The sequence below is a fragment of the Ursus maritimus genome, unplaced genomic scaffold (genome assembly GCF_017311325.1).
Source record: "Ursus maritimus isolate PB19 unplaced genomic scaffold, ASM1731132v1 scaffold_14, whole genome shotgun sequence".
NCBI classification, from domain to species: domain Eukaryota; kingdom Metazoa; phylum Chordata; class Mammalia; order Carnivora; family Ursidae; genus Ursus; species Ursus maritimus.
Genome location: NW_024423786.1, coordinates 49,776,658 through 49,803,572, shown reverse-complemented (window position 1 = coordinate 49,803,572; position 26,915 = coordinate 49,776,658). Strand labels below are relative to the sequence as shown.

The 26,915-nt window shown below is 50.0% G+C and overlaps 1 protein-coding gene across 5 annotated transcripts; it reads left to right on the top strand.

Moving 5' to 3' along the window:
• The first annotated feature begins 55 nt into the window (after positions 1-55).
• On the top strand, positions 56-26,653 carry ILF3 (interleukin enhancer binding factor 3). 5 transcript variants are annotated; one of them, XM_040629334.1, is made up of 20 exons: positions 57-209; positions 10,671-10,769; positions 11,141-11,370; positions 11,527-11,704; positions 13,704-13,851; positions 15,326-15,417; positions 15,809-15,904; positions 16,625-16,736; positions 17,157-17,254; positions 17,823-17,934; positions 18,043-18,153; positions 18,475-18,674; positions 19,079-19,246; positions 19,679-19,816; positions 19,899-20,075; positions 20,172-20,325; positions 20,468-20,521; positions 23,966-24,250; positions 25,222-25,350; positions 25,977-26,653. In XM_040629334.1, the coding sequence occupies exons 2-20, from the start codon at positions 10,767-10,769 to the stop codon at positions 26,111-26,113; spliced, it is 2,622 nt and encodes an 873-aa protein (XP_040485268.1). In that variant the 5' UTR covers positions 57-209; positions 10,671-10,766; the 3' UTR covers positions 26,114-26,653. The 5 variants fall into 5 exon arrangements, with proteins under 5 accessions (XP_040485269.1, XP_040485268.1, XP_040485266.1 ...); XM_040629332.1 differs by having other exon boundaries at positions 23,966-24,331; XM_040629333.1 differs by having other exon boundaries at positions 58-209; positions 19,691-19,816; positions 23,966-24,331.
• Positions 26,654-26,915: the final 262 nt, after the last annotated feature.

The window sequence follows — 26,915 nt, the reverse complement described above, 5'->3', positions numbered from 1 at the left end:
CTCCAACCGATCACGTGGCCCGCACCTCCCCGGCGCGCGCCCGCCCGCCCGCTCGCCCCCGGCCCCGGCTCCTCCTCCTCCTCTTCTCGCCATTGCAGTTGGACTCAGCAGCCCGGTGCGCACCGCGTGGCTTTTGGGGGGAGACCCCGGTGGGCTGTGGCAGGAGGGCGGCGGCGGCGGTTGCGGTCGGGGAAGGGAACGCCGACAAGGTAAGCGTCAATGTGGCGGCGGCCGGGCCCGCTCCCGCCTCTGCCCCTCCCCCCGCCAGTCCTCCCACTCAGCGCGGGCCGGGCTGAGGGGTCGCGGTGACAAGGCCTCAGGCGCCCCGCGCTCCGCGCCTACGCCCGGTTCTCTCGCCCCAGCGCCTGGCTTATTCCTCCCTCGCCAGTCTCGCTCCCGCGCTCGGCCGTTACTCTCCCCCATTGTGCCGAGGAAACAAAATGGCGGCGGCGGCGGCGGCGAGGGCCCGGTGCGCGCGCATCCGCCCCCCCTCGCGGCCCCTCGGCCGGCGGCGGCGCCTCGCGCGGGGGGTGCGCGCGCACCGGGCCCCCGACCGCCTAGTCCCCCGGGCCCGGCTTTGTCTGTTGCGGCGTCCCGCGCGCACGCGCGCACGTGCCGGGAGCACACACCCCCCTTGGCCGGTAGCATCCTGGCCGGCGCGGCAGGGCGACCCCCCTCCTCGTCCCTTTCTCGTCTTTGTCCCAGCCCCGTCCCGGGTTCCAGGAGAGTCCCAGGTTCCCGAGGCGGGAAATGTCGCCGCCTTTGTCCTTACATGGCGTGGAGACGCGGACCTCTTCCCTGAACCCACGTTCCCACGCTGATTGCACAGGAGGCCTTCGTCGGTGCATGGGGTCCTCAAATCTGTAGTCAGCCAGGCCTCTCCCACATTAGGACCCATGTTTGGCGGAGGGTTTAAGCTTTTCCTTTCTTTAGTTCAGGTGTTTCATTGATGATGAATTTTCTTCAGATTGTTCAGGATTTGCATCCTTCGTCAAAATGGTGATCTGATGCGATTTTGGGGTACGCTGAAACTTGGCAAGATTGTGACACAAGCGAGAGCTTAAAACGGTTTTCTACCTTATTTTCTCAAGTAGTTGAGTGACTGAGTTGAAGTTGGTCCCCAGTTAATTCTGCGCCTGGATGAATTATCTGGGTTGTACAGTAATCAGCATGCTCTCCCCCAGTTCAGAACTTGGGGAGATAAGCCATCTCTTTCCAAAACTGATCCCATTGCTTGAGATTCTGCTCACGGGACATGATGGATCAGTAAGGCAGTGCCAGTTTTCCTGAGAAGCCTTCCTTTTCTGGACTTAGGTATTTCAGTGATTCTGAATCTTCTTCTGATTGTTTAGGATTCTCTCCTCTTTACTGTGAGTGGCCTGTTGGCATATTTGGGTTTCACAGGAAATCCCAAGGTGCCACCCGGAGTTGGGACTCAAATTTAGGGCTTCAAGACTCTTTTTTTCCTCAGGTAGTTGTGGTTGGGAGTCTCTGGGGATTGCTCACACTGCTGCCACTATGCTTTGTGTGTGATGCTTTGTGTGTGATGCTTTGTGTGTGGTCTCGTGGGATGTAGGTAACAGCAGCCAGTCAGGCTGTGAATGAAGTGTGGGAACCAGAAACTCATTAACAGCTGGAAAAGGGAAAAACAGGCCCCTGGGCACTGGTAGGTGCCACTGTCCCTAGGCCTGGGGTCTTCACCCCTGAGCTGTCTGTCTGTTGCCCGTTTGAGCAGATCCTGGACCCTGGGATTTGTGAATGGAATCTCTGCAGGCCCTAGTATTCGGAGTTGATTGGAGGCTGGCAGTAACTGCCAGGCTTGGCCTTGCCAGCACTGGGTGCGGGTGTATCAGAGTTTCCCTACTCTCCTAGAGCTTGGGCAAGCCTGGGAATCACACACTTTTCTGGAGCGGAGTGGTACCTAATCGCTTGCAGTTTTTGTTTGTTTTTTTCCTGATTGAACTTGTCTAGTGCCTGTAGGCAAAAATTCCTTTCTTTAGCTTCTTCTAGTGTATTTCAGAGGTTTTTTGTTTTTTGTTTTTTGAGGTCCATATTACGGAGAGTGAGGAACCTAAGGCTGTTTCTTAGTTTTCTTAATTTTTTCTTGTCAAAAAACTACATTGTCAGGAGCGGCTGCTAATATTTTGCTATCACTTACTTGGTGCTCATTTTCATGCTCCCCTGCTTACCTTCTTCGGGTAGGAAAAAGTGGAGTCAGTGATGAGGAAAGGGCTTTCTGTAAGTCTGTAAGCCTCTTCTCTTTGAGTAAGCAGTAGGCTTGTCTATAGCAAGATGTGGGGCTTGGAAATGTTATTCTGAAAAAGGCTTTAGAAGTTTTCTTTGTGGGGGGTTTGCCTGGGTGGCTCAGTCAGTTGGGTGCCTGGCTTCAGCTCAGGTCATGATCCTGGGACCGTGGGATGGTGGGACCATGCCCCGGTGTCCGGCTCCCTGCTGCGCAGGAAGCCTGCTTCTCCCTCTGCCGCTCTCCCTGCTTGTGCTCTCTCACTCGTGCTCGCTCTCAAATAAATAAAATCTTTAAAAAAGAAAAAAAAATTTTTCTTTGGGCTGAATCAGCTCCCTCTTTATTTACTGCTCTCATTCTCCTCCCCATTTCCTCCTGATTTCACCTTTTATGACTCAGGACTAATTCCTTTCCCCACGAAGCTTGGGTTTATAGCTCCTTTGATTTGTCCTCCTGTTATATTTTGTCAGTAAGTTGATTAACCTTGTGCAGTTTTGAACTATAAATGTCACTATCTAGAATTAAATGCATGTATGTCTCACGCAGAGGGATGACATTTTATCTGAATATTGCTTTGACTGAAACTTCATGGGAATTAGGATTTTCTAGGCTATGTATATTGGATGCTTTTTATCTTAGCCAAGTCCTGGGAGAAAAAGATTTGATTTCTGTTTCCAGCGAAGGGGTTTGAAATTAAAGGCAGATAGTGGTTTGACAAGAGTTTACACACAGTGAAGCAGGTTGGGGGCCCTGAAGGGATGAGATTCCTTCAGTTCCTGCTGTAGCACTGGACAGTTTTGTTTGAAACAACTAGCTTCCCTCTCTGCTCTGTTATTTAGGGTAAGTCGGTGCTGACTTTTTGTGGTGCTAGCAGCATTACAGAAATAATACCAAAAGCAGGGTGGACGGGTGTTTGTGAGGGAGCCTTGTCAGCGTACTGACTTTTAAAAATTGTTTCTTGCCATTTTATGCTCTATTAAATCCCCGTGATATTTCCCCAAGGTTGCACTTTATAGGTGATCCCATTTAAATTGTGATTGGAAATTTAGAAGTGACTTTTAACACCTATTTTCACATGTCTCGAGAAATCGATGTCCAGTTGAAATTTAAGTTTTTTTCTTACTGAATGTTCATGGGATGAAGAAATTGAAAATGTAGTCACTAATTTTAACAAGGAAATGAGTTTATTGTCCACAGGCCATTTTCTTATGTGCCGTATATGATCACTAAGGATCATTTAGTTACAAAACTGAGCATGCATCCTTTTATGATAGTAAGTTTGCTCCAAATTATTTTTATAATCTTAGGTGATAAGTGAGACGTGATGGTGTTGGCAGTTTGAGGTCTATTGTAATTTTCCTTGAACGTTTCAAACAGCCATTCTTTTCATTAGGATTGTGGTTCAGGTTCAGTCTTACTGGGATAATCTTTTAGGCTACTTGCTTTGCTGCTGCTTCCTTTGGACTGCTTTTCCTATCTGACTGAGTCTGTGTGTTTAAAGAATAAAATGTTGCAAGTTAGGTTTGCTTCTCTGCGTACATTTTTTTGCAGGTTAATAATCCTTGCTATGTACTCATAATTCAGAAAAGCAGTCCAAATGTCAACAGTGTGGAAATAACCAGCCCAGCCCCATGGCTCATAGCAGCCCTTAATAAACATTTGTCCTGTGGGTGACCTGTGCAGAATCCCTGCAGAAAGGAAGAATGGCTGCCCAGTGAGGGCTCGCTAATTACCGCAGCATCACAGGGCAGATGCGCGAGCTGACAGGAGTGGAGAGAAGGTGAACTGAGTTGATTTGGTGAAGTTAACTTGGGCTTGTGTTTTAAAATCTCGGCTCTGGAAAAACACTTCGGCGGTTTCTTAGAAAACTAAATAGGCAACCACCATATGACCCAGCAGTTTCACTCTTGGGCATTTATCCCAAAGAAATGAATGTTTATGTTCATATAAAAATCTATACACAAATGTTCAGAGTAGCTTTATTCCTGATAGCCAGGAACCCGAAGCCATGCAGGTGTCCTTCAGCGGGTGAATGGTTAAACAATGGTGCCTCCATACTGTGGAATACTACTTAGCAACCAAAAGGAGCAAGCTGTTGATACAAAACTGGGATGAATCTTGAGACAGTTATGTTGCATGAAACAAGCCAATACTGAAAGGTTGCATACACCACAATTCCATTTATATAACATTCTTGGAGTGCCAAAATTATAGGAATGGTGAATGGATTAGTGGTTTTTAGGGTTAGGCATATGGGGAGTGGTGGAAGGGGAGTGTGGCTAATTACGTGCAACAGGAGGGATCCTTGTGGCGCTGGCAGTGGTCTGTGTCTGACTGTATCCATGTCTGTGTTGTGGTTATGATATTGTACTATGCAGTTTGCAAGATGTTACCATTGGGGGAAACTGGTTAAAGAGTACGTGATCTCTGTTATTTCTTACAACTGCATATGAGGCTACAGTTACTTGAAAATAAAAAGTTTTATTTAAAAGAGGGCCACATGTGGGTGTTGGGCATTTATGAGGGTACATGATGTACTGAACACTGGGTATTCCATGCAACTGATGAATTACTGAACTCTGTCTCTGAAACTAGTAATACACTATATGTTAGTTGACTTTAAATAAAATACAATTTTAAAAAACCTAAGACTGTCACCCTTACCCACTAAAATAATTCATGTTTGTGAATTTGCATACATATTTCACATCTTTTTTTTTTTAAGATTTTATTTATCTATTTGACAGAGAGATAGATAGCACAAGTAGGTAGAGTGGCAGGCAGAGGGTGAGGGAGAAGCAGGCTCTCCGCTGAGCAGAGAGTCCAACACAGGGCTCGATCCCAGGACTCTGGGATCATGACCCAAGCCGAAGGCGGACGCTTAACCGGCTGAGTCACCCAGGTGCCCCCATACTTTGAGAGGTGGTCTTTTTTTTGTAACTGGCAGTGGGGGGGTGCTTTTGGGAGAAGTAAACAAATTTCGTGGCAGGTTAAAAAAAAAAATCTGGGGCACCTGGGTGGCTCAGGTGATTAAGCATCTGACTCTTGATTTCTGCTCAGGTTTTGATCTCCGGGTCGTGAGTTCAAGTCCCACATTGGACTCCACGCTGGGTGTGGAGCCTACTTAAAAAAAAGAAAAAAGAAATCCAACATGGGAGGGTTGCCTCGGGGGGTCCTCTCTCCCCAGCCAGGTGTGGAAGATTTCCTAAACTTACTTCCTTTGCCCCCTTGGTGCTTGAAGAGGATGTTGGAAAGGAGATTTGGTAATTCCCTCTTGGAGTCATGGTACACACTTTGCTGTCAGGTCTTCTCACAGGCAGACTCGAACAAGCTTTCTGTTGGTTCATCCAAGAGTTGTTGAAATTTCTCCTTTAATATATTGCATTTGCAGTTTTACGGTTGATGAAGCATCTTCCCACAAAGTCACCTTTATCCTTTCTATTTGCAACTCATAGGCATAGCTAAGCTAGTGTTTTCCATCTCATGTTTGACCCAGCTCTGAACAGGTAGATAATTGCTGGAAGGTCCCACAGCTGCTAGGTTGGAGAGCCCTGGTGGGTGCAAACCTGGGGCTTCTGTCTCCCTAGACCTGTGAATGCGCTACAATAGCAGTGGGCCTAGAGTCCTGGGTATCACAGACCAGTGGAGTTCCAGAAACATTGTGGGGGGGAAAACCTGTATTTGTCAACTTTTTTATTTAGTCAAGAAAAATATTTTTAATTACTGTACCCGGTCTCCATCTTTTCATGAGAAGAAAAGACATGTTTTTTAAAATGGAAAGTATTTGTGAAAATCTTTATTCCTAACTTTATCCATCCCTGTGGACCAGTAAAAATACTGTTGCAGACAGAATTGGGAACCACTGCACTAGACTTCAGATCTGTGCTGGATATTTAAATTTGTCAGAGTGGCATCCATAACCGGATTTTAGATTGGCATTTTCCGACTGGATTGCTTTGGTAGAACTATTTTTCATTTGTCCTTGATGACATCAATCTGTGAAAGTTGGTAGAGTCACTGAAGAGTAGCACGTGTCTATCACTTCACACTTCAAGATAGGATAGCTCCAGAGATGGGGAAATCAGGAGTGGGGTTTGGATCCTTGTACGTTTCAAAGCCTAATTCCTTCAGTCTCTTAGATGAGCACCTGCTTCAGGACAGTTCTCCAGAGTTGCTGGAAGAGCGGTAGGATTATGTGAAATATCTTGTGGAAAGGGCAGTGTCTACTCTGCAAGATAGGCGGGGCCATACCTGTCAGGATATTGCCACTACACCTGTTCATTCATTCTGTAAACGGTTGTTGATCCACCCATTAACTTGGGCATGTTTCTTTTCCAACAGCAAGTGCCACATATGTTATATTGTAATTAGCAAGAGGTCAGAAAGGTCGTTATCACACTGCAAGGAAAGGGTTTTGTGTTTTAAACTTCTGCAACTCTGCGTGCTGTGAGTGGGCTGGATTCGAGAAGAAAGAAACCTGATCCCTGTTAGAACATCCCCTGCCACACAAAGTTCATGTTTAAAATCCTGATTCTTCATTCTGCAGCCGTTCCTTGCTTTGGTTTCTTTTCAGAGAAGCTGGGCTGGTAAAAATCAGGCTTCCTTGTGCCCCATTTTTGAATCATAAAGGTGTTTGCAGGAACAGCTTCTGTTTAAAGTTTGTTTGGCGGGGTCCAGTGGAGTGTTGCCTATAGGTAGGTGGGTGTTGTGGGCTTCTGACCAACAGTGTTCTTTGCTAAAAATCTTGAAAAGGAAGCTTTCTGCTTGCCCAGAAGACTCCTGTGTCTGTTAATGAGATGGATTCCCTGGTATTCAAAACCAGAGCAGCTGGCTTCTGAAAAGCTGGCTTGGATGACAGATCTGGGTTCACATAGAGACAACGAGGCCAGATTTGTTGGCCTGCAAAGGAGCATTGTCCCCAGTTTTTCAGCATTTGTTTTAGCTCAGATGATTCGTGCTCATACTCATTTTGTGCCCCTGAATCAGGAGGCATCACCGCCAAGACCTGGTCTAAAGGAGGAAGGCTCCGGGGGTGAATGTTCCACAGATGGGGTCAGGTGTGGTGTTCAGGGCCAGCCACAGTCCAGTGAGTCTCCTCAGGGGTTCCTTCTGGGGCCTGCCTCTTGGAGCAGAAGAGGACAGGTGCTGCAGCTGGCCGCAGCAAAGGCACACCCACGGTCGGAGTTTTAATGGTGAAGGCAGCAGATGGAAGCCTACACGCAGGACAGTTGCTGAAAGCAGGTGCATTTGGGGGTGTGTGCATGTCCTTGATGTACTTTTGATGGGCTCATTTCTTTTGACGCAATATCTTTTTACCCATTGGTAGAAGAGTGAGTTTCTACTCCCAGTTTCTCTTTGTCAGACGGCATTTGTTCTTAGTTAAGATGCCCCGCCTCAACTGTGGGCGGACTTCAGTCCCTCTTCACCGTTTTCAGAGTAGGGAGTTGGGATATAGACCCCTCCAGTAGTGGCAAATTAGGATTTGGGGTTTTTAAGTGTCATTATGGACTCAAGCTTTTATGTACATTTAATGTGCTGGATCAGTTTTGGTTATATATTTATAACATTTTATTATGAAATTTTTTAAACATACACGGAAGGTGACACAATTTTACAGTGAACAGCTGCCTATAGACATAGCCTAGCTTCTGCCATTGACATTTGACTATGGTTTTGCCTCAAACATCTCTCCTTCTATTCTGGTCATCCTTCAGTCCACATTTATTTATTTATGCATTTACTGGGTATCTTTGACATATAATCCACTTTATTCTTATGATGTATTTCAAAGTAGAAAATTGCTGTCTTCTATCTAAATATCAACTAGAGTCCAGTATTTATTTACAGTTTTTTTTTTTTTTTAAGTAATGCACACATCTTGAGTATACCATTCAGTTAGTTTTGACCACTGCATACATTCAGCCCCTACCAAGATGTAGACCGTGGCCATCACCCTGAAAACATCCTTCCCAGGTGTCCAAGGCAACTGCTGAGCAGTTTTGGCTGTCTACAACTTCAGACATACAGCAGCATTTTATGTTTGTTTTGGTTTTTTTGTATTCTGTTGCTTCAAATGTAGCTGGCGGGAGCCTTTACGAGTCACCTCCTTGTCCTCTGGACTTGCATTAGTGTCCGAGCGCTTCCTTGCTTTCGGATCTGCAAATGGCCAGGCTCACACAGTTCCAGGGTGAGGTGGCGACTCGCCATTTCTCTGGGGCTCTCCTTTTAGTTAGAAATATTAGGTCTATAAAACCCGGAATGAAAAGGTCTTAGCCTTCTGAAACCTTGATTTAAGCTCTGTTGTCTTTAAAGTCTCTACCTTTGACGTTTGGGGGGGGGGGGATGTAGCATGAACAGCTGGTGAGCGTAAGGTGAAACACCGCTCCCACACCTTGTTGGAAGGAGGGAGTTTTCTTCTTCCCGTGCTAGCCAGCCAGGTCCGCGGGGGCCAGGCCCTTGTCCAACATGTCTGTCACCGTCCCAGCAGCCAGCCTTGGGGCCTCACGTGGAGGAGGTACATGCTGAATATGTGTTGAGTCAGTAAATACGGGTTTAAACATCAGCCTTCGTTATCAGACTGATGCGGTTCCGGCACAGATGTGGCCAGGAACGGGGGCTGTTTAACGTGGCCATCTCACCAGTAGGCCGGGATTTCTCATAGTCTGCTTCTCGGTTTAGAACTGGGTATCTGAGCATTGGTTGAATTTTTAGATGACCTGCCGTGACTGCACTTTTGTCAGGAGTACGTAAGTCCGTTCTGAAGTTGAAGAAAAAACTGGAATGGCAGTTTTCAGATATCCCAGGTGAATCCCAGCATACCCGTCTCCCAGCTTCAACAGCCATCAGCACTTCATCCTGTTTTATCTTCATCCGCATCTCCACTGCCTGCCTCCCTGGAGTGTTTTAGAGCAAACACCAGGCGTGTACTTTCAGCTGTAAATTTTTATTAAATATGTACCTAACAGGCAAAGCATGCTTTTTGAACACAACTTTGATGTCTTGTGTTCCTGACTGAGCGAATGGGAACTTCTTCATAGAGGATTCACTTTGTCTGTATGTCACTCATCGCTTAGTCCCCAGGGCAGCCTGGCAGTTGGAGATCTTGTTGGTAGAAGTTGGTGCCATTGTGAAGGGTTCACGGGGTTTGTTGCTGCCTGCTTTCCGTAGGTTAACTTGTTTAATTTCCACTCCTCCTGCAAAGGTAGAGGGGCTGCGTCCATGTCACAGGTGTAGAAGGAAGCGGCAAGGAAACTTCAGGGCCATGTGGCTAATGGCTGGGCAGGCAGGGTTTCAAGCCCAGGTCTGTGTGGAAGCTCCCACTTGGTGGTGACCGAGTGGTCCATCGAGGGTATAGTGAACACTGAGCCCAGAGATTGACCTCCGCTCCTCTCCCCACTGCCCCACAGCATAGCCTTTGACCCCTGCTTGTGTGTAGCTCTGCAAGAATATCACCTCTCATTCCACCTTTCAGTTTCATAGTTCTACTTTGAAATCTACAAACTTGCAGTTAGACTGTTCGGTAGTCCTGAAGCATTGTGGGAAATTCTTGTTTTGGCCCGTCATGTCCAAGTCTGTCCTTGAAGCATATGCCTTTCCAGGTGGGGCCTGCTGCCCTGGCTGGTAACTAACCAGGATCGAAGGGGCTGGCTGTTGTGTGGTTGGATGGGATGGGTGGATTCATGTGTTGTGTATTACTGTGATGGAGTTTTTTGTTGTTGTTTACTCATTTGGGAGATTTCAGTGTGGACCAGACTGTACAGAGTGGGAATTGAGTAGGTTGTAGTCAGCATGTTATTTAGAGCCTAAGATGGTAATTACAGCTATGCTTGTCCTGAAGACTTCTGTTGCACACTTGAGTTCGCTCGGCTATCCAAAATGGAACCCACCAGTGTGGCCACGTGCTGCCGTGGTCACACCCACCTGATGTTTCAGAACATTTTTGCCTTTAAGGTTTACAGAAGCCTTTTAGGGCTGTCTCCTGCTTTCCTTCCATTTTGTTCATTACCTTCAAAGACCAGAGCTCCTTCGCTCTCTTTTCCTTCTCTAAATTCTAAGAGTTTGTTGAACATTTGTATTGTTACCTTTTATTGGAGGTTCACTGATTTTTGGGTTTTTTTTAATATTTGTAAAAACTGGCGTACCTTACATTAAAAAGATGAAAGAAGATGAAGTAGAAATCCGCTGAATGTGGGTTGGAAGTCAGAGTTGGCTTCTGAAACCAGCTGTTTTGATTTTTAGGGGATTTTATAATTAGTTGTTTGTACCTCAGCTTAGCAGTGGTTACTTGGAAATAAAGATGTGTCCTGCTGTGTTAACAGGGCCCCTTCATGTGGCTGCACCACTGTCTTTCGTCTTATTCAGTATCTGGCTGCTAAAATTCATCCACCTATGAAATATTTGAAACTAAAAAGATTTTCTGATCTTATAGATAGTTGAAGTATTGATAACACCAAGGAAATCTGTCACAATTTGAAAAGATAAGCAAACATTTGATTTCCAGACACTACAGAAAAAAGAAGTAAAAATGGTAAGTTTTTTAAATCGTACTTCTTTATTCATATTCGAAGATATAGCATTTCCCCGAGGCATTTGATTCTTCTGTTTTTTTTATTAGACTTCTTGAATTATTAAATACTACTAGATAGTGTAAGAGTTCACATATGTGTGTGTGTGTATAGGCGTATGAAGTTGAGCATGCCCCCTTTCTCTCAACTGCCTCGAGAATGGACAGCTTTTCCATCTGGTTGTCCTGCCTCTCAGACCTTCAGTAGTGGTCATGTAGGTGGCCTACTTTGTCACAAATGATAAGGCATAATTCTGAGTTGGGCAGCTTGAGAGATAAGTGGAGGGTTGCTCAGTGTCTCTGAAAGGTTTTTAACCGAGTGTTCACATTTCCAGCGTCCGATGCGAATTTTTGTGAATGACGATCGCCACGTGATGGCAAAGCATTCTTCTGTTTATCCGACCCAAGAGGAACTGGAGGCGGTCCAGAACATGGTGTCCCACACAGAGAGGGCTCTCAAAGCTGTGTCTGACTGGATAGATGAACAGGAGAAAGGCAGCGGCGAGCACGCGGAGTCTGAGAACGTGGATGTGCCCCCGGAGGATGAGACCAAAGAAGGGGCTGGGTACGTTTGACGTTTTGCGGGTGGGGATCCTTCCTAGAGAGCCTGGCCAGCGTAGGCGTGAGCATCTCCTTTTCTGAGAAACTCCAGCCTTTCCAGGGCCTCTGGGTTCTGGCTGCACTGAATCTCTCACTGAGCGTACTTTGGTGTGTCCCTCAGGGAGCAGAAGACAGAGCACATGACCAGAACCCTGCGGGGCGTAATGCGCGTTGGCCTCGTGGCAAAGGGCCTGCTGCTCAAGGGGGACTTGGATTTAGAGCTGGTGCTGCTGTGTAAGGAGAAGCCCACGACCGCCCTCCTGGACAAGGTGGCTGACAACCTGGCCATCCAGCTCGCTGTGAGTGTGACTGCCTCCTCTGGGTGGGGCCAGGTCATGCTTGTTGAGGATGGTGGGACAGAGGAAGAGAGGCCCATTTGTGCTGTGCACCAGGAGGCACGCCACAGACCCCCCTCGCACGTGCTTGCCCATGCCTTACCCATAGGTGATGGGCAGGATGCCGCAGAGCTGCTAAGGTTCTGAGATGGTGCCTGACCAGCCGGCAAAGACTCGGTGCCTACCGTGTGCCAGGCTGCACTGTTCTGGGGCCACGCTGGGCTAGAGCTGTAAATCCACGCTCAATTAGGTGGATGGGTGGGTGTGTGGATGCTTGGATAGAAGGTACAATGATTAATTCCTCCTCCCTGATCCAAAACTGAATATAAGGAGTTTTTAAAAACCAGCTTATTTGTTTCATTACAAAAAAGTGTTTCATAAATAACAGCCTCTGACATTTCTCAAGAATTTACTACATCAGACCCTAGGCCAGATATGCTGTTCATATGTATATCATTTCCTCCTAACGACCCTTTGAGATAGGATTTTATCGTCCAAGTATTTTAGGAGATGTGACTAGGGTGCAAGGAGCTGAGTAGTTGATCCCAGGACCCCTGGTTGTGAGTCCGGGGTTTTAGGACCTCTGTGTGTTGCCACCATATGCTGCCTCCTTGGGACACATTCACCCTCCATTCAGCAACAGGATTAGCAGAAGAATAAAGTAACAAAACAAAACTAAGAAATTACATTCCTTAGGGAAACAGGCTGTTCATTTTCATATGTAAACATGGATTTTTGTTTTCACATGTGACTGATAATTTGGGATTTAAGATAGAGGTCAGAATTAAAAATGTGGAGCTAATACAGTGTGGTAGATACTTTTGGAGAGCTGTCTTTCAGGTGAATGAAGCCCTAAAACTTTTCTGTTTTGGTGGTAATTTTTATGTTAATTTTAATTCCTGTCTATAAAAAGTATATTCGTTGATGAAAGTTATGTTGTTGTAAATGTTTCTAAAGGAAACACCTCTTTTGTAAAAAGTCTTTAAAGAAAGATACAAATAAAGTGTATTTTTACCGATTCAGATTAGTGGTTTTTGCCTGGGGCGATTTTTGCCCCCCATAGAGGACATTTGGTGAGTTGGACAGTTTTGGTGTCACAGCAGGAGGAGTGGGGTGCTGCTGATCTCCGCCCAGCGGGGGCCGGAGATGGCTGCTCAGTGCCCTGCAGGGCAGAGGCTGGCCCCCCAGCCCAGAAGGTCCCTAGTGCTGAGGCGGAGAAAAATTCCATTTTAGATTTTTCACTGTGCCTTTGTCCTTCTCTCAACGTGATATTTCCTTTATGTTTTCCCTAACAAAAAGCATAAGAGCTTGAATTTTCTTTATCGGGACACGTTTAAACTGGTATAAAGGAGAGAGTGGAAGTCAGGTGAACATCCTTTTCTAGACACGTGCGTTTGCAGCAAGTACATGCTTCTCTGTGTGTGCGTCATGTGACACAAATTACCTTACTGCACTGTTTTCTTTCCTTGTCGATGGCTGCTCAGCCCAGTGTGGAAACACCCGTGGTGATGCCCGCTCTCCTGGGTGTCGTATTTGCACGTGGTTTCCGTGTAAGCCTCCTGCAACCTGATGTAGGTCTTGTCACGAAGTCCATTTTACACATTAGAAACCAGCATCTGAATGAGATGAAGTGGCTTGCCCAAAGTTACGCAACTACCACGCGACAGAATGAAGATTCACACCCTCGTCTCCTTCTAGACCCTGAAGTCTTACCCATTGCATTGTAAAGCCCCCCACGAAAAAATGACTTCTCTGTGTAGTTAGAGACCTCCGCTCTGGAGTTACCCAGAAAATGGCCAAAGACCTGGTGGGCAAGAGGGAGGTCCTGATCCACTAGGTGATGGTGCTGCTGTCCTATCGCAGCCCCAGAAGTTGACATGTGTGCTGTGGTAACCAGCGAGACAGAGCTGTTGATTGTCTGCCTTAAGGAGGAAGTGTTTGAAAGTTGCGTTTTCTTTTGTAGGCTGTCACAGAAGACAAGTACGAAATACTCCAGTCTGTTGATGATGCTGCGATTGTGATAAAAAACACAAAAGAGCCTCCATTGTCCCTGACCATCCACCTGACATCCCCCGTTGTCAGAGAAGAAATGGAGAAAGTATTAGCCGGAGGTAGGGAGGCTGAGAAGGGCCAGCAGGACTCTGAAAACTTGGTGTTCCCTCGCCAGGCAAATGTGCTATTCAGTTTTAGACTGCTTGGTAAAAGGCTGTCGGTGTAGCTTTGGCCACCTGTACTCTGAGATCGCATCTCCCGTTCAGTTTCAGTACTTGGGAGTTTGACAAAACGGTTGCACTAAAAGTGAGTAGCACTTTTCATAGAGGACTGCACCATTTTTTGTTTATCTGAATCCTTGAATGTTCTCGTCAGTGTTAAACTTGGTTTTTCTGTTGAGCGTTCTCTGGCCTTGGAAAAGTGTGTCCCTGGTGATTTTATGGCTTTTAAATTCTGGAAGACAACCAGATGGTTTCTGCATGAACATCACGTTGGAGTCGTGCAAACAGCTTGTGTTGCAGCAGAACCGAGGGCTGCTTCGCTCGTCCTCTTCCAGGGGCCGCTTTTCTCAGCTGGCATGATTGACATGCAAAGAGCTGGTACAGAGTTTTGGATAAAGTTGTAAACAGTTTTGTGATTTGCAAACCAAAACCTCAGAGGCTCATAATGCTTTCGTAATTCAGAGGCCACCAAGGGCCCCTCATGTGTCTCTTCTGCGCGGACGGTTTTTAATCCGAGCTCTCACGCCGCAGAGCGGAGGTCGCAGGCCTTATCCAAACCCCTGACACGCAGGTGGTGGCGGTGACAGCGCCCCAGTTCTGCTGCAGCAGAGGCTCACACTTGCGCCCTTGTTGCTATTCTTTGATTACCTTTGGTTCTGATACCTGATTCCAATGATCGATTTAGGGACGCTGGACCTTTGACCAACAGGACTCTCTCTGTCAAGGGCTGGGGCTAGGGCAGTCCCGCCTGGTGGGCGGAAGTGGTCCCCTTTGCTGCAGATGCCTCAGGGGATGGCCGTTGTGGGAAGCAGAGAGGGAGTTCATTTCCACTCCCCCCACCTATTTTGGTGTTTTTGTTTTTTTTGGGGGGGTTGTTTTGTTTTGTTTTTATTTTTTTTATTTTTGGGTTTTTTTTTTTTATTTTTTCAGGTTTTTTTTGGTTTTTTTCTTTGTTTTTTTCTTTGGGTTTTTTGGGGGGTTTTTTGTGGTTTTTTTTGTTTTTGTTTTTTTGCTATTGAAATTTTTAGCATAGATTATTTATTGGGAGATCATGGGGAGGAAGCAAGGTAATTGTCTATTAGAAGATAGGATCCACCTATCTGTCCCCCTCCCCCCCCATGGGATTATTCCTTTTAGAGTAACTTCCCACTTTTGTTTTTGATTGTTTTTTTTGGAGGGGCCTCCAATTTTTACGATGATCTCAGGGCAGAGTTAAACGCACTCTAGCTTCTCCTTCCCTGGTCTAGGGTGGAGATGACTTGAGATTCTGGGAGCCTCAGCTGCCCTTTAGGAAGCTGCCACATCCCCTTTCCACCTGACAGAAACCCCTTGGTCAAACTGTACCTTGTCTTCTTATTCCATCCATGAATAGAAACGCTATCAGTCAACGATCCCCCGGACGTTCTGGACAGGCAGAAATGCCTTGCTGCCTTGGCGTCCCTCCGACACGCCAAGTGGTTCCAGGTTTGCATTTTGTTCTTCTATTTGTCTTTTGGTAGAGAATTCCTAAGTTTTAACTTGGCTAACTTTCACCATAAAGTTTCGGTAACATTGAAGATCGCCGTGCCGCACTTAGCATCTGCAGGCGTGCAGTTGCTAACGGAGCGCACATAGACAAATTTGACGTCCCCAAAGGAGGCTTGTGACTGAGTAGGTGGGCTGCTGCTGCTTTGTGCCAAGAGTAACATTGTTCTCGTCCACACGGTGAAACCGCTGCTGACCACACACTTGATGGTCTTGAACGTTCACCATTTACCCTTGACAAAGTAGCACCCTGAGACTTGTGTTTTTCATGTTTTTGCCTTGTGTTTAAGGGAGATTCCCTGGTGTAAAGAGCCTGTGCTTTGTTCTCTAGGCCAGAGCCAACGGGCTGAAGTCGTGTGTCATTGTCATCCGGGTCCTGAGGGACCTGTGTACTCGCGTGCCCACCTGGGGTCCCCTCAGAGGATGGGTAAGGCACCTTGTAGCTGTGGCCACTTGGGGGTCATGTGTGCAGAGACTTGTTCCCATATCCCAGGCATATATTAGATAAGTGGGCTGGAGTGGCCCTGTGGGGTGTGGCCGATGCACCCCCGTACTAGCCGTTTATTGAGCAACTACTTTGTGCCGCACCCTGGGATGGGGGGTGAGAACTAGACCAGGACGTCCATCGCCCCCCCCCACCCTCCCATGGTGGACACAGAGCTCAGCCAAGGGAGGGGGCTGGCCAGGTAGCACATTTACTGTGACACTCACTGTTCTCCGTGAAGAAGCATTTTTGTAGCTGTTCTCGGACAGGGGTCAGCAAAGTGGGACCGATAGGCCAATTCTGGCCAGCTGCCTGTCTGTCTATAGCTCATAGTTAAGAATAGTTTTTATATTTTTTAGTGGCTGTATAATAATTTTAAGTACCTAGGTAATAGCCTCAGCTTTGCCTCTTGGCTCACACAGTCTGACAGATTTAATATTTATCCTTTTAAGGAAAAGTCACCAAGCCGGGCTCTAGTTGGCCTGACTTCGGTTTAGTCTCAACTTGGGAACTTGGAGGGCTTTAACACCCCCACCAACTTGTGAAATTGGAGGGCTTTGACACCCCTCCCCCCCCAAAACACACACACACACAGTGACAGCTCCTCAGTGTCGGCTCACCACCTCCTAGATAGTGGAGCTAACTGTCCCTCTTGCCTTTCAGCCCCTTGAGCTTCTCTGTGAGAAGTCCATCGGCACAGCCAACAGACCAATGGGTGCCGGCGAGGCCCTGCGGAGAGTGCTGGAGTGTTTGGCGTCGGGGATCGTGATGCCAGGTTGGGGCCTTGCGCTTTGCAAGTTGCAGGGAAAGGACAGGGATTGAGGCCCTGAGGCCACTTCCTGGCGGGTCCCCTGACCGGGTTAGGGCAGCAGCAGCCCCGTGTCCCCCTAGGCCTGAAGCATGTGACTACCCTCTTGCACCATCATATCCAGCCCTGTGCCGGCTCCGCAGCTGTGACTCAGGGCGGATCCGGGGCAGTGGTGACCCACTCCCACGCGAGCTCCTTGCTCTGAGACACGTGGATTATTTCTCTCACGGGCTGGACGCCGAGTGGGTCACCGAGCTCAGCGTGTTTTCCAGAGCTGGGTGTGGATGGGGCGTGGGGGGTAACGCACCTGGTTCCCTCAGCCAGCACAACTCTTCCGAGATGCTAAAAGATAATCCTCTGCATATCTTCCTTGTTTCCTGCCTTCAGATGGTTCTGGCATTTATGACCCTTGTGAAAAAGAAGCCACTGATGCTATTGGGCATCTAGACAGACAGCAACGGGAAGATATCACACAGAGTGCGCAGGTATAGTCATCGCCATTGCCAACGTGAGCCCTTACCCAGTCTGTAATCACTGGCTTCCAGTTCCATTACTGGGTATTCTCAGGGTAGCCACTGGACTCGTAGGCTCAGGTTGGGGACCGAAGGTGAAGGGATTGTGCCTGATACAGGGCGCCCCAATCTGGGCTGCTTCTTTCCCTTGGCGCCACGCGTGGTTGTCGCCTGTCCCCTCAGCCTGCTCGAGTGCTATTTTTGGACACCGAGTTCAGTGGGGAGATGTATTTGCTGTGTGCACTGCTCCAGGGTCCTTCCCTTGCAGTCCCACCACGTGGCTCCGTGTGGCAACCAGTCCCCAGGTTGGGGTCTCCTGTATTCCTCTCGAGGGGGGTGGTCACAGGCTGGCCTTCCCCCACAGCAGGGTTGGGCCCTGGCAGTCAGGCCCTTCCCTGGCTGTTGGGGGACCCCTTGCTGTTGTAGGGGAGACCGTTAGCAACCCCCTCAGCTCCCACCCCTTCCAGAAGGCATTAGCAAGCGCACACACCTTGGCGGGGAGCACAGGGCGGCTGAGTCAGGTCCTCTTCCCCTTCTCCAGCATGCTCTGCGACTTGCTGCGTTTGGCCAGCTCCATAAAGTTCTGGGTATGGACCCTCTGCCTTCTAAGATGCCCAAGAAACCAAAGAATGAAAACCCAGTGGACTACACAGGTAAGCGTGCCACGGGGGCCTGGCCCCGGGCTGGTGCTGTCAGCGTGGACTCCTAGCAAGAGTGCAGGAGGGATTCTCAGCCTTTTCTGTTGTGATCTCTTCCTTCAGTTCAAATCCCCCCCAGCACCACCTATGCCATTACGCCCATGAAACGCCCGATGGAGGAAGATGGGGAGGAAAAATCTCCTAGCAAAAAGAAGAAGAAGATTCAGAAGAAAGGTACTAGTATTTTGTTTTAGTCTTTAGTGTGTCTTTTTTCTGGCTCAGTTAAGAGACATCCCAAAGTGGTGTGAGATGCCTGCTTTTGCCTTAATTTTCTCAGACAGGATGTTGCAGCCCATTTTTAAATGACTGGTTATGGCGTGGGTCTGGAATACAAATGGGGTGGATGTGCCCGGGAGCAGCATGGATGAGGCCTTGGCCAGCTGGGGCTTCCACGCCACCGTGCCGCGCGGCAGGAGGCCGTCCGGGGAGACTCTGCCCCACCCTGTTGAGCACTGACTGACAGTCTAGAATGGTGTTGGTGTTCTCTCTCTGTAGAGGAGAAGGCAGAGCCTCCTCAAGCCATGAACGCCCTCATGAGACTAAACCAGTTGAAGCCGGGGCTGCAGTATAAGCTGGTTTCCCAGACGGGCCCGGTCCACGCCCCCATCTTTACCATGTCTGTGGAGGTGGATGGCAACTCCTTCGAGGCCTCTGGACCATCTAAAAAGACAGCCAAGCTGCACGTGGCTGTCAAGGTAAATGTGGTCAGTGTCGGGTACCGTGTGCTTGTTCTCTGAGCAACAGAAGTGCCTCTGCGTCCTGGGCTCCCAGAGAGCCGTCCTAGGCTATCGAAACCCTCAGCATGGACACCACGAGGCTTAGGGAGGGCGTGTGAACACTGAGATGAGTAGATTTCTAAATGTCTGCCAAGTCACACATGGAAGAATGGCTTCATCGTTGTGGTTGACAGAGAGTCCCCAAACGTAGCTGGGCATCAGGGTTTCTGGAGAGCGGTGGGGGGGGGGCAGCCTCTGATTGCTAGCTGCCACCCTAGGAACCTCTGATTCAGGATCCTGGGGATGGGGCAGATCTGTGTAGATGACCCTTGTGCTAAGACCCCCTCCCTAACTGGGGAGCCTTGTGGGTGTCCATCCCGCAGGTGTTACAGGACATGGGCCTGCCTACTGGCGCTGAAGGCAGAGACTCCAGCAAGGGGGAGGATTCCGCTGAGGAAACGGAAGCAAAGCCAGCCGTGGTGGCCCCTCCGCCTGTGGTGGAAGCTGCTTCAACCCCCAGTGCTACCTTCCCCTCTGATCCCACCGCCGAGGTGAGCACATGGTGGGGGCCAGCGTGCCCGATTGGGTGCCGCAGGCAGCTCTGTGTCCTGTGAGCCAGCATGGTTACTGGTTCTCGTTATTTCCCTGGCTCCCAAAAGAGTAGCTTCCAGTCTAGGGGTCTGCACAGGGAGCTGGGTGTGAGCCTTTGAGCCACCACCAAGAGGGCCCTGCTGTTGTAGACCCAGCGTGGGATGGCCCCAGGTGGAAGTCAGGCCATTCCCCAGAGACAGGGTGCAGGTTGGAGGCAGTCCTGTTGCTGGGAGGCCCTCAGATGACTTCCGGAGGCAGGGAGACGAGGGTGGTGAGGGACAGCAGGGAAAGTGGAGTGGAGGGCCTCTGTCATGTTTGGGGGTGCAGCTGCCCTCCACATGCTGGAAAGCCCTTAGCTGAGTTTTTTGGTTTTCTTTTCTGTTTTCCCTGAGAACGTAAAACAGCAGGGGCCGATCCTGACCAAGCATGGCAAGAACCCTGTTATGGAACTTAATGAAAAGAGGCGTGGCCTCAAATACGAGCTCATTTCTGAGACCGGGGGCAGCCACGACAAGCGTTTCGTCATGGAGGTGAGCAGTCAGCTCCCCAGGAGAATACTCCTGCCCCGGAGGGAGGCTCCAGGCCACCCTGACACACACCTGTTCTTCCCAGGTCGAGGTGGATGGACAGAAATTTCAGGGTGCTGGCTCAAACAAAAAGGTGGCCAAAGCCTATGCTGCTCTTGCCGCACTAGAAAAGCTGTTCCCTGATGCTCCTCTCGCCCTGGAAGCCAACAAGAAGAAGAGAGCCCCCGTGCCCGTCAGAGGTGGACCGAAATTTGCTGCTAAGGTAAGCAGTTGCCTCTGCTGTCTCTGGCCTTAGCACGAGTTCTCCTGTGTCGGAGCGTGAGGTGAACGCCACTTGTCTCTGTTCTCTCCCCTGCAGCCACATAACCCTGGGTTTGGCATGGGAGGCCCCATGCACAATGAAGTGCCCCCGCCCCCGAACCTTCGAGGGCGGGGAAGAGGAGGGAACATCCGAGGGAGAGGGAGAGGGAGAGGATTTGGTGGCGCCAACCATGGAGGCTACATGAACGCTGGTGAGGACCCTTGTCCCCGTGGACCCTGCTTGCTCCCTGGAGCGGGTGGGGCCCCCAGAGTCTGGCTGAGACGGCGGGAGAGGCAGGGGCAGGGCAGGTAGATGCGCCTTACATGCCCGTGACCCTGTGTGTTCCTTTCTAGGCGCTGGATATGGCAGCTATGGGTATGGAGGCAACTCGGCAACAGCAGGCTACAGTAAGTGCGCGTTTCTCTTTGTCTGAGGTTGGGGAGAAGCTACAGCTTAGCTCCCACGCCTGAGTTAGAACAGGGCGGCCCACCAGCAGCAGCCTCCCTGAGATTAAGGGTGGCACGCACCTTTTCTCAGTGATGAGGGCAGACAATCCTCCAGCCCCATCCTGCAAAAGTGTAATTTGTTCTTTAAATGTTAACACACATATTTGTGTGATTTGAAATTTTCTTAAGAGTCAGAATTTTAAATTTCTCTGCTTTAAGCCATGCGAAGCACCAGTCCTGTGATGATGCTTTTCCTGACAGTGCACAGCTCTTGTCTTGAGAAGGAGCCTTCATTGGGGGGTTACAGGAGCAGAGAAATCTAAAACATGAATTTCAAATGTGGCGCTCTGTGCCATTTTTCAAAAGAATTCTAATTTTTTTTCTCTGCTCTGTCTCCCCCTTTTGTAGGTGACTTTTTCACAGACTGCTACGGCTATCATGATTTTGGGTCTTCCTAGAGCATCTAAAAGTATTGCACACAAAATCAACTTTTTACTCCAATTTTCTCGAACTCCAAAACCCAAAGTGTCCGTGCTGTGCCCCTGTGCTTCACTGAGTTTCTCAACCGTGGCTTGTCACCGCAGCTTGTCTGAAACTCTTAGCCTGCAGAATTTAAGACAATGGCAGTTTTTATCGTGATTTGCCTTTGAACTTGGTCATATTGAAGTTCACAATAAGTGGAAAACAATTTTCAGAGAATGCATTTTTGTGCAGAATTGCACAGAATTCTAGAGCCAGCGTTGGTCAGCATCAAGGCAAAAGCCCACCTTTGCTTTTTATGGAAAGCATTACTTTATTTAAGAGACAGATAATGATGCATTTTAATCTACCTTTGTCTTAATTTACAGCAGGTTTTGTATGAATTTTTAACCTTTTAACAAATTCCCACATCTGGTTGATGCCTTTGACAGTAATGAAAACGATTTTATCACATCTGAATCCAGAGCAACTGGCTTTTTCTTCTTCTTCTTCTTTTTTTTTTTAAATAAGCTTGTAAAACATTGGGAACATTGGGAATTGTACATTGTGCTAAGTTAACCTCTCCCGCCTTTTGTAAATGCTCTGGTGGGTTCTTGTTTGGGGGTGTGGTATTTTGTGGCTGGTTTAGTTAGAGGTGAACTCTCAAAGGTATCAAAACTGTGCTTCCATTATTAGTGCAGGAAACAGACAGGCTTTAAGGGAGAGAGAACGTGGAATTTTGCAAGTCCTAATCATAGCTGCAAATGCATGGGATTCTAGAGTGAGTTTGTTTTAATGGGGCTTTAATATAATTAAGTAGAAAGTCTTAATATGTAGCCCAATTCTCCAGCAAGGAGCCAGCCTCACAGGGCCTGTACTGCTGGGTATGCGCCATGATGGATTCCAGAAGGCCTGGAATCTTCTGCCCTCTCACCTTAACGGTGCAGGCTGGAGTTTCTGACTTCTCCTTGTGCTCAGAGGCACATAGAGGCAATAGGGTTTTTTACTGAGACCCCCGTTTCCCAGTGGCAGTCCCTTTTGGAAAGAGTACAGTTGGGCTCGGGTCAGCAGTCCTTTGTGGCAAAGCCTGCCTTTGCGTTGACTTGCAAGATTTTGCGTTTCTTCAGGCAAAAAGTGGTCAAAACGGTTACTATATAATTTGTTCCCAGAGGTTTGAAACATTCAGTGAAACTTTTTAAAACTTTGCATGATGTATTTTTTTTTTTAGAAAGTTATTGTTTGAGAATAATGTCTTTTTATACCAGGAAATAGTTATCCTGAAATGACGTTGAAAACTTCTCCTTCCCTTTATTTTTTTTTTAATCAATACATGTTAAAGTAACAAGTCCTCGGTACTTGGCGTCTTCATTCATTCCTGTGCTTTGAGGAGGGGCGCTGAGGTGCTCAGTGCAGGCCGTGGGGCTGCTGAGGCGGCGGGGTTCTGAGGGGGGGTTCTGAAGAGGACCTCCCGTCCTCCAGCCTCTTTGCCAGGCCCTCGCATGTGTGCTCTCTCGCATTGTGGACCGTGTCCTTCTCCTTGGTGTTTTGGCTTTGTGATGGGGGTGGGTGGAGGGATGGAGGAGGCCACCTGAAGAAAATAAACTGATGTCACAGATCAGTTTTATCCAAATTATTGTTCCAACAACCCAAGACTTAGCAGTGTGGGGTGCACATCTCCAGTGGGTGGGAGGCCTGTGATGACTCCCAAATTAATTCTACCCAAAAGGCGGGGGAACCCGTGGTGCTAAATATGGGAAGGAAGGATAGGCTGTGTGGGAGTGTCCCCTCCCCCTCGTACACCCCACACACACACCCCCCGCCCCGGGCACAATCAGGGTAGCTCCAGGCTGTCTGTAGACAGAGGCAGCGCCAACCAGCAAAGGCATGCCCACAGGCCCACCTACCTGCCCCGGGAGCCAGGAGCTCCACTGCCACCCTGTGAGCGCTGGGGATTGCTCTGCTGGGCTTGAGAGCCACACACACAGCCTGGCCTCCCCTTCCTCCCACCTCACCTTAGCGCACCTATCCTCCATCGGCCCACCTGAGTGTCTGGTGGGGGGGGCAGGGCGTGGACATACCTGTCTTGTGGGATGGGATCTACGTGTAGGACCAGAGGAGGGTCTTACTGTGACATTCTCAGCCTCAGGGTCTGAGAATGTGGCGGCCTCCCTGCACGCTTGTCAATCCACACTCGGTCTGCCTGCCCCTGGCAGCTGTGCTGGGAACAAAGATGGCCCTCTGGGGGGCCATCTGAGGCTGTAACTGGAGGCCTGGCCTGGATGTTAGGATCCCAACTTTTTACCCAACCTCCTTTCCCCCATGAGAATCACTCCTTAAGTCCTACGTTTGCACAAGTCACACCTGGGCGACGTCCCAGGTCATTTGACTAACTCTCCGTTTACCCTTCCAAGAGCCATGTCGGACCAGTTGTTCATCCAGGAATGACACCAGTTTTGGGGGCCTTGTTAAAGAGCATCTCTTGGGGTCCCCCAGGCCTATGACTGCAGAGCCTCTTCCCAGCACAGCAGGGGGAAGGTGGGGGTGGCCGGCTGCTTCTCTGGGGCTTTGCTTTCCCTGTCACCGTTGGGGACATCTGGGTAACAGTCAGCTAGTCATGAATGTCATCTCGCGCTCGGAGCTCATCTCATTGTAATGTTGACATCCGCTGCAAAAGCTGCTGTTGGCGCGCTGTCCTGCCGCTGCTTGGCAAAGATCCATTGTTGTCATCAGCTGATGGGTGAGTGGTGCTGAAGGCTGGACCAGTCCAAACCAGGCTGCTTTAAGGACCGGAGCCACTGCTCCTCGCTCTACTGCCTCTGTCCCTCTGCCCTGGCCCAGGCCGCGGGCTTGTGGGTCAGCCTTCAGGACCCACAGCTGCGACCTTCCCTGTCTTTCCCCTCCCCCGTCTCCCCCATCCTCCGCCTGACCCGCTGCCTTCCTGTTTAGGTCAGTTCTACAGCAACGGAGGGCATTCTGGGAATGCCGGTGGTGGCGGCGGCGGGGGCGGTGGTGGCTCCTCCGGCTACGGCTCCTACTACCAAGGCGACAACTACAACTCACCAGTGCCCCCGAAACACGCTGGAAAGAAGCAGCCACACGGGGGCCAGCAGAAGCCCTCCTACGGCTCTGGCTACCAGTCCCACCAAGGCCAGCAGCAGTCCTACAACCAGGGCCAGTACAGCAACTATGGCCCCCCGCAGGGCAAGCAGAAGGGCTATAATCATGGACAAGGCAACTACTCCTCCTACTCAAACTCCTACAGCTCCCCCGGGGGCGGGGGCGGATCAGACTACAGCTACGAGAGCAAATTCAGTGAGTTGGCTTCCAGGGCCCCGAGGCCTGGCCGGGGTCCAGGCCAGCGGCGCATCCCATGGAGTGGCGGAAGCTCGGCCTTGCCCTGACCTCTTGCTGAGGGACTGGAAGGAAGCCGGGCGGGCTTTAGGAAAATCCTGGAGGCAGAGTTCCCCTGGCCCAGGTCCTTGCCGTTCCCTTCCTGTCGCTTTCTCCAAAGGCGGGTCGAGTGGAGACCTCTGTGCCAAGGAAGCCTGTAGGTTGAGGCTGGGGCACAAGGGTGGGGTCCGTGAGTCTGGGCCAGCTGCTGTGAGGTGATCTCCAGGGATGGGCTCTGGAGACAGCGTTGCATCCAGCCCCCAAAGAGCCCGAGTCACTTTTCTGCTCCGCGCTCCCTCCACCTCATGCACACACACGGCAGGCTGCAGCTGAGCTGGTGGCCGAGCTAGGAAAGCGTAGGCGTGCGCTTGTTCTCTGCGATGGGATGCTGGCCTGCAGGCGGGCCAGGGACTTTAAAAGAAGTCATGCTCTCTGTGTGTGGGCCAGGGGATGCTGGGTGCCTGGTGACAGCTTGCGGGGGGGAGGAGAGGAAAAGCTGCCGTGTGGTTCCTGAATTGCTGGGAAGCTTGGGTTGGAGGAGTAGATGGGAAGGCAGGATGCAGCTGGGCCTCTGAGCTTGGTGAGCAGGCTGACCCAGGGCACGGTGCCCTTGCAGGGCTGCAGCCGGCTCCTGGCAGTTCTCGGTCGAACGGATGTGTGCCAGATTTAAGCAGATGGGACAGGGAGATGTGCAAAGGCCCGTGGTCTCAACCTGGGGCCTGCCACTTCCAGGGCCATAGCATGAGGATCCTGGACCACCCCAGCTGTGTCTTTGCCAAGGCCCCTTAACCACGCTATCTTTTCTCCCCCAGACTACAGTGGTAGTGGAGGCCGGAGCGGCGGGAACAGCTACGGCTCAGGCGGGTCGTCCTACAACCCAGGGTCACACGGGGGCTACGGCGGCGGTTCTGGGGGCGGCTCCTCATACCAAGGCAAACAAGGTGGGCCTGGATCGGCAGGTGGCACAGTACGGGGGAGGGGGGTGTCCGGTGGTGACGAGGGGCATCGCCTGGTGTGGGCAGGCGGGTAGTGTAGGCAGGGCTGCGGTGGCTCCTGCCATCTGGCTTCCATGTAGGAAGAGAACAGGAAGAGGGAGACACGGGCACAGGCTCAGGCATACCCTCCAGCTTCTTGGCTTTTCAGAAGCCAGATGTCCAGATGTTGCCCTGGTCTTAAATTGTTGGCACCTGTCTTGGAAAAATGCTGACAACACTGAGGCCCAGACAGCCTGCTGTGTGGCCTCTGGTTCGGGGGCTTCAAGCTCAGCCTTGTGCTGGGGCGGCCCCCAGATACAGCCCCCACTGCCACTGTCTGTACTGGACAGATCCCTGTCACTTACAAACCAGGGTCCGGTGGTTCCGCCTCACAGGGTGTTGGTGACCACCAGCCCCGATGACCCAGGAAAGGCACTGAGCGAGAGGCCGTGCCTGTATTGCTCCCCTGCTGTGGTCTCACCAGTGGACACGATGTGAACACAACACAGCTCGGGTGCTGGCCATGGTCCTGAGCTCTGATCACAGGGTGGGCCCTGTGCCCCTCACCTCTAACCCACCCCTCTCTTCCCTAGGAGGCTACTCGTCACAATCAAACTACAACTCCCCGGGGTCCGGCCAGAATTACAGCGGCCCTCCCAGCTCCTACCAGTCCTCACAGGGAGGCTACGGCAGAAACGCAGACCACAGCATGAACTACCAGTATAGATAAAGCCCCCCGGGGGGTGAAGATTTGTACCTTCTGCACTTACCCCTTGTTGTAAGGTTCAGTTTTATGCATCACAGTTAACATGTCAGCTGGCCCCTCCAGGCCCCTTCCGCCCCAACCTGTCCACGTTGCTGTGTTGTGCGGTGCAGCTGGTCACTCCCGTGGCCCTCCTGTGACCCATATTTAGCTGTGTTTGGGACTTCATGTCTTCAGTGGTTTGTTAGTTGCCATCACAACTTTGTCCAAGTAGAGTTTTTTGAGTTCTTGCAGTTACGTATCCCTCTGTCTATTTACAATTGGTGTTAGTGTTAACTCAGTTTGTCTTTAAATAGCTACAGAAGGGATACATCATCTGTTAATGCTTTTGTGAAGTGAGTTAAACGAGCTTTCTGTATTTTAATGCTTTAGTGTTTCAGTTTTATAAGTGAAGATTTTATTTTAAAAACCAGTGGGAAAGAGTGGGGTTTTTTTTGTATGTCTGGATCATTCAGGCAGTACATCTGAATTAAGCTGAATGTAGACAAATAAAGAAAAAGAAAACTCTGCCTGTCGTAGGCCTGGGTGTCTGACCCACCAGCAGTGTGATGGGCAGGTTCCTCCACTGTTCCAGCACCTGATGCAGGGTGGGGGGGTGGCAGGACAGTCCCCTGTCACCAAGGGTCCAGCTCCAGGCCTGTAGATGCCTATACTCCAAGGTTGGCTAAGGCCAGCAAGCCGGTTACGTGGGACCTCATATTCTTGGTGTCCCGGGGGCTCCTGGTGGTGTGCAGAGTGGCTTACAAGCGGCCCACACTGCTGTTCGGGG

What these genes read in the sequence shown, in the direction of transcription:
- ILF3 (XM_040629332.1), top strand. An exon ending in GACCGAAATTTGCTGCTAAG is followed by an intron (nt 20,076 to 20,171) that starts GTAAGCAGTTGC and finishes TCTCCCCTGCAG; the next exon opens with CCACATAACCCTGGGTTTGG. An exon ending in CTCATACCAAGGCAAACAAG is followed by an intron (nt 25,351 to 25,976) that starts GTGGGCCTGGAT and finishes TCTCTTCCCTAG; the next exon opens with GAGGCTACTCGTCACAATCA.